The sequence below is a fragment of the Fulmarus glacialis genome, unplaced genomic scaffold (assembly GCF_000690835.1).
Source record: "Fulmarus glacialis isolate BGI_N327 unplaced genomic scaffold, ASM69083v1 scaffold18238, whole genome shotgun sequence".
NCBI lineage: Eukaryota > Metazoa > Chordata > Aves > Procellariiformes > Procellariidae > Fulmarus > Fulmarus glacialis.
Genome location: NW_009226510.1, coordinates 1 through 6,516, shown reverse-complemented (window position 1 = coordinate 6,516; position 6,516 = coordinate 1). Strand labels below are relative to the sequence as shown.

The following is a 6,516-nucleotide window of genomic DNA, read 5'->3' as shown; positions in this document are numbered from 1 at the left end:
TTAAGCCACCAAATCTTGTCAAAGTCATGAAAAAGCCGCCACAAAATTCACATTTTTATGATCACGTCTTCTGCCACAAGGCAAGGATGGAGTTTCAGCTCCGATTATACCAAATCTTGTCAAAGTCATGAAAAAGCCACCACAAAATTCACATTTTTATGATCATGTCTTCTGCCACAAGACAAGGATGGAGTTTCAGCTCCGATTACGGTTAGATTGACTTCCAGACCTTCAGCCCCAGATAGCACCGAAATGGGGCTGCCGGGTTTCAGCCAGCAACACCCAGGGAAGTCCCTGGGCTCTCGGAAAAAGAGCTCAAGCACTGACAGCAGACAGGAATTTGACTTTTACATTTGAAATGTCAGTGTAGTCTTTCATTGTGAACTGATCTGGTTAAAGCGCAAGCGTGTGCGTGTGAGCGTGCGCGCGTGGAAGCCTGTCTTCTCCCTCCTTCTCCCCGAGCTCCGCCTTGTCTCCAAATCCTGGCCACAAAGCTGCGAGACGCAGGTAAATTTAGTTTTAATTCCCCGCCTAGCTGGAGTCCCTGACAAGCAAAACCCTACTCACATTTAGATTCACCGAGTCGGTGGTCTGTAATCGCTCTGCTAAGGGCCAAACTGTCCTGCACAAAGGAGCCATCTTATCTTATGCAAGGTCTTGGGCAAGAAGTGATGCCGAGTCTGCACACCGAGCCGGGATTCTCGCCCGCTCCCATCCTACGCGCGGCTGTGCGAGCTGCTGGGAGGTGCTCGGAAGGCTGCTCGGTGTGGACACCTTCCTTTCCATCGCCCCAACCTTCCCGATTCACTGCGCTGATGGACCCAAGCCGCAGTCTGCAGTGGGGACGCAGAAGGTGGCACGTGAGGCTGGGAGCTGCTGCTGTCACCGTCGGGAGCGAGAGGGAATTACATGGGAAGGAGGGGAAGCCCCAGGATTTAGGATCTGGAGAAAGTACTGGAGAAAGCAAGCCCAGAAAAAGGAAGGTGGATGAGGGCAGACAAGCCAGCTGCTGGGGAAGGCCCTAAATGCAAACGATGTGCTCCAACCTCCCGCTGAGTCACACAGGGTCTTTCTTAATCAAAAACCTACAAAAGCCGAGCTTGCAGTTTGCGCGTCGCTGTCAGCACGCTGCGTGCACACCGAATGCCAGCGTTCAGCCCCTGGATAAGCACGCACGAGGAGTGACCTGCTTTCACGTCCCACAGTCGTTCTTCCTCACTCCCTGCAGCAAACGCTTTGTCTGTTCTCAGGTAGATCATAGAGGAACACGACGTCGCAAACACGGAGCATTTCTGCAAAGTACACAACACACCAGCTGCTGTGACGTTCCCACCAGAGGCTTTTTAGCCTCGGGCTTTGTAGCACTCTTGGTTTTATTTATTCAGGTTCAGCAAACTCACAAGATGAAAGCGAGACGAAGGAGTGTTTTATTAAGAAAGAGTCCATCATTATTTAAAAAAAAAGAAAAACAACCATCTTTCTGTCCTCCTTGAGACAGACTGGAGGCTTTTTAGCCTGCATACTCCTCCACGTACGAGGCCCACGCACACTCCTCCTATGCGGTAAACCAAGAACTTTTGTCTCAAGTCTCACTGCTCAAACTGATTTTTCTTTCTCTGGAACTACCCTGGTCATGATGGAGAGGAGGAGCCTTGGCAAAGGTCAGTCTCCTTTATCTTGTTTCTCCTCTCTTGCTAACCATGCCTTCACCTGGCTAAATCTCTCTTGTTCCTAAGGAAAGACCTGGCTTGCCTTGCACTCAGCCATCCCCTTTCTGCAAAAACGCTGCTCAGTGCAGCGGGGCTGAAGCACAAGAGGTCAAACCCTTAGAGAGGGAGTCCAGCGGCCAGAACTCTGCCTGGAAAGGCTTTCACTTCGTCTGAGTCACATGCGGCGGAGATCCCTTAAGCTCCTGGTAGGAAAAAGAGAGGTGTCAAAACCGAGAGCAGCTGTGGAAGAGGTGGGTGTGTTACAGATCCATCACTTCTTCTTCCACGGCTTTGTCCTGAGATTGCACATACTTCTCCTGCACTGCAAGTGTGCTGATAACGCAGTAATTAAGGAAAACAAGGGGCTGGGCTCAAACACTCCCTTCTGCAAGGAGCTCTTAACGTTCTCAGTGAAGAACCAGCCCCACATTAGCCTGAAGGCTGGCAGGAAAACAGCAGTACTGGCAGCAGCACACATCACCTGAGCTATTTCTGGCTCTGGCTGATCCCAGACCCGACAAGTACAGGAGAATCAATTGTATGGTTTGGACGAGGTGGAATGAACCAGTCCAAGTGAGTGTGACAGAGAGGAAAGATTACCCCCACATTCACAGTATCAATTAGCAACAAATGTGGTGGCTTTGGTGTGGACAACTGACTGCTAAGGTCTGGGCTGAGCCCTACTTTCTTCACCAAGCAGCTCCAGATGATGTTAGTGACAACCCGGGCCTGCAAACTGCCAGCCCCACCTCCAGCCTCTCTTCCCCAGGGAAGGAGAAATTCAAACTCAACACAACAGAGGATTGGTGGAGAAGGATACGAAGTAAAGTGGAAATCGGCTCCCACTGCTGCCGACATGAGAGCTTCCAGGCTCCTGTGCTCCTGGTCTCCAAAGGAATAGCCGTTGGCTTTGTCCACCGCCTGCATCACCTGCCGCATGCTCTCCTTATCCTGAAAGGAAGGGAGATGACACACAGGGAACACGGCCCTTCCCCGGAGGCAAGAGCTCGCGCTGGGCTTTACCACGGATTTTCTCTGAGGCTCTGGGCCACCCACACAGCGCCCAGCGCCCCGAGCATGCTGTCGGCCTCCCTGAGCCCAGAGGGGCCCTAGGACAACCAGGGGCAAGCCCTCTGGAGCCCGAATACATGATGGGCTGACACCCTCCACCCTCTCACTCCCTTTCATCACCTCTTGTCTCAGCCTATTTGCCTTTGTTGACACTTGTGCAAACTACAAGATGAACGTTTTCAGCCCTTCCTCCCAAATGTATTCCTCCCAATCTTTTAATTATTTTCTGCTCCCTAATTTAACAACGTTTTAGGTAATACTTTGCCCCGATTTGAAATGCAGGCACAGAAGAGCTGAATGAAGGGGGAGTCTTAATTCCCCACCCCAGGACACAAGGCCCACATAGCCCCAAGCTCATTAGCCTTTTCTTTTCCTTTGGCTGCCACAGATCATTTACAAGTCTGGGTGCGTTTCACTGTCCTCCTCCATCCCCAAGTCTCTTCACGGTTGAGCTTTTCAGCCCTCATGGCTCTAAGCAGACGTAACCTAGCTGCTACCAAACGTGCTGACTACGTATCCAACGCTCCCTGTTCTCCCTGCCCCACTCCTCCTCCTGCATCACCTGGACGTTGAGCGGAACGAAGGACACCAGGCTGTAATCCTCGATCACCTCCACCAGCTTCTCATTGAGGCGGCGGTAATTTCTGAAGAAGGGGTCAGAAGCTAAATGGTCAACCAAATAAGAGAGGTCCAGGACCTCTGTGTAATAATCCAGGTTGAAAGCTGCAGGGAAACACCAAGAAACTCTGAAAGCAATCTGTAAATATTGGGGCTTCTCTGGCCAGAACATGCCACCAAGAAGCCGACGAGATTTACACCAGTTCCCCCACCATCTCCCAGCCATCCATCCCCGTACCCAAGCAGCTAATCCGCACCCAATTCCCCAGCCCAATTCCACATGTCTCTCTCGCAAAGGCTCTTACCCAGCTTGCCATATTGCTCGATCAGGTCCATTTTGGAGAGGATGTTGACATGGGGCAGTTCCACGTGCAGCATAGTGGAAAGCGAGGTGCAGAGAACAGAGATGAACTTGCCAGGATCCGTGCAGTAGTGAGAATCCACCAAATGCACCGCAGCCAGCTGGACAGCGAAGGCACAAAGGGACAGCACAAGGTCAGACCCGTGACGAGGCCATCCGCTTGCTTTTGGGACAGCCTGAGAAGTGGCTATCGGACAATCTGTTCAGACCTGACTATAATCACATAGACTCCCACGTAAGGAAAGTTACCACCTACCTTCTAGCTCCTGCATATAAAACATCCTCATATATGAATGCACACATATATATAGAAGTATATATCGCCACAATCACACCCATGGACCACCTGGGGATTCAGGACCCAGGGTGCTGGTGGACAGAAAGGGCTGTGGGGAGGCTTAGAGGGGTGCTGAGCTCCACCAGCAGTACTGAAAGACACTTTAACCTGCAACCTGCTCTCCCTTTTCTCAGGGCCTCTTCCTTTGCAGATGGAGTTGTCTGAACTCTGCAGGTTTTTTTGGGGGTGGGAACTGGGGTTAACTCTCATTCTGAACGACACGACTGCCTCCAGATTTCCACCTTCCCCACAGGAATGCTCACGCACTCAGGAGCAGTAACTGTAGCACACCACGCTCTGCTGGGAGAACCAATTGTCATGTGGTTTGAAATAATAATTAATAATTAAATTAATGAGCAGTTTGATTCCCTGTGTTTCATGCAGCTGTAACAATGTGGTCCGAGATCTCTGTTAAGTTACTGCCTGTTACACAATGTTACTCAAAGTCAGGGCTCTACAGGCGAGTGTGGTTGAGTCACAGCTATGCTTCTGCAGCAAAAAAATCCAGTTTAAAGCTCACAGGCAGGTGTAAGCACTCGAGTGAGCATCAAAACAGCTGGGTAACTATCTTTTTTTAGTAACTGCAACTTCACGTACATTTATTTGAATAAAAATAATTTCTAATGTGCAGATTCCCAGTGACATTCTCAAGCAAATGAACTTGCCCTTCTTGCTCACACCATACCCGGTTTGCACATTCATGGTTTGGCCCAAATGCAAAACAAATGCAACGTAAGCAAGTTAGCTTGGTTATGGGACTCTTCTCACCTGTGCTTCCTCATTTGCATCTTCCATTGTGCAAGAAAGCACAGAGCACGTACCACAACGTGCAGAGCGATTCGGCTTGGCTGCAGGAGAGCCAGGTAGGGCCTGAGATGACGCCTGAATTTCTCACAGCACAGTGCAAAAGGTCCCCGCTCGCCCAGCGCACACACCTACCTCCCTGCTCCGAAATACAGCACCCACTTGGATAAAACACACAAGGTCTGTGGAGAGGACCCGGGAGCACAGCGAGAGTGTGCAAGGAAGGAGTCAATGTTTCTGTTCATGATAATCCCACTGCGCTAAATGCCCTGAACAAGCCACTCTTTTGCCAATCCCTCCGAGCACAAAATGGGGCAAAATTCCTCTCCTTCCCTGATAAAGCCGTTTCACACGAAAGGCCAAACAGTGAGAAAGGTTAGTAAAGAAAGGTTAGTAAAGAAAGTCATTAGTACCCATAATCAAAAGCTCTGACCGCACGGCGTACAGCTTCTGACCCCCTCGCACAAGCACGCGGGGTGCCAGGCGCTGACCCCAGCTCCCTGCGGAGCCCCAAGCCTACCCTGAAATTCCACTTGGCCAACTGCGCGAAGACGTTCTTCAGGGCGTCGTGGTGGGTGTAGAGCTCCACCTGCCCTGGGCAGTCAAACAAGTAGTAGTGACCCCTGAACGCAGCCAGCTTCTCCTGCAGCCAGTCAAAGTTGGCCTCCAGGTACTCCATGCAGTAGATCAACCCGCCGTTGGGTCCCAGCTTCAAGTTCTCCATCACGTCGGGTAGGGTGATGAGCTCGGCGATGTCCACGGCACACTGGTAGGGCATCGCCTCATTGGCGGGGTCCAGGTTCACCACCGACACCTTACGCCCGATCCTGCCCATGAACTCCTGCATGCCGTGGCAGTAGGTCGTCTTCCCGGAGCCTGGAGGCCCGATTACCACCTGGCCAAAGGCCAGCGAGCTCCCCTTGCTGCCCTCAGACATGTCGGCTCATTTCCTTCTCCTTCTGTTGACTGAGAAAGGAAAAGCTCCCATTTACCATTTTATTTGCATTTATACGAATGCGATCCGCTGGAATTCACACCGAGGGAGCGGGTGCAGAGGAAGGGAAAGTGCCATTGTGGAACTGCTGCCTCCCGTCACTCGCCAAAGGCCAGCGAGCTCCCCTTGCTGCCCTCAGACATGTCGGCTCATTTCCTTCTCCTTCTGTTGACTGAGAAAGGAAAAGCTCCCATTTACCATTTTATTTGCATTTAAACGAATGCGATCGGCTGGAATTCACACCGAGGGAGCGGGTGCAGAGGAAGGGAAAGTGCCATTGTGGAACTGCTGCCTCCCGTCACTCCTGGCACAGCTGAGCCCCATGCCGGGGGGACGTTACCCTGTCCCCCCCAGCTGGTGATGCTGTGGCTGAAAACAGGCGCAAACCCCCAACCAGACCCACAGGGCTGTGCCTGCGGGACGCAGATCCCCACTCCTGCCCATGTGTGGGGTGAGTTTTACCCTAGTTGGGCCCTTCCTGATGTGGTAGTGCCCACGTGTTCCCTCCCTCGCCCCAGCATGTCCCCATGTCCTCCCCTCCATTTCTCTATATCCCCATGTCCCTCTTCTCCTCCATGTCCCCTCTCCTCCCCATGTAACCTCCATATTCCCACTCCACATA

General features: G+C 51.9%; 1 protein-coding gene across 1 annotated transcript; it reads right to left on the bottom strand.

Annotated features, from left to right (window-relative positions):
- Window positions 1–1,814: 1,814 nt before the first annotated feature.
- On the bottom strand, window positions 1,815–5,880 carry GPN2 (GPN-loop GTPase 2). Its single transcript, XM_009582838.1, has 5 exons — window positions 5,421–5,880; window positions 3,704–3,860; window positions 3,343–3,503; window positions 2,530–2,660; window positions 1,815–2,042 (listed from the first exon to the last, which is right to left on the bottom strand). The coding sequence occupies exons 1-5, from the start codon at window positions 5,835–5,837 to the stop codon at window positions 1,970–1,972; spliced, it is 939 nt and encodes a 312-aa protein (XP_009581133.1). The 5' UTR covers window positions 5,838–5,880; the 3' UTR covers window positions 1,815–1,969.
- Window positions 5,881–6,516: the final 636 nt, after the last annotated feature.

Coding starts and splice junctions, on each gene's coding strand:
- GPN2 (XM_009582838.1), bottom strand. CDS start 5,837: ATGTCTGAGGGCAGCAAGGGGAGCTCGCTGGCCTTTGGCCAGGTGGTA. Junction 3,504..3,703: donor CGAGCAATATGGCAAGCTGG/GTAAGAGCCTTT, acceptor GTTTCCCTGCAG/CTTTCAACCTGGATTATTAC. Junction 2,661..3,342: donor TCGTTCCGCTCAACGTCCAG/GTGATGCAGGAG, acceptor CCTTCCTTTCAG/GATAAGGAGAGCATGCGGCA.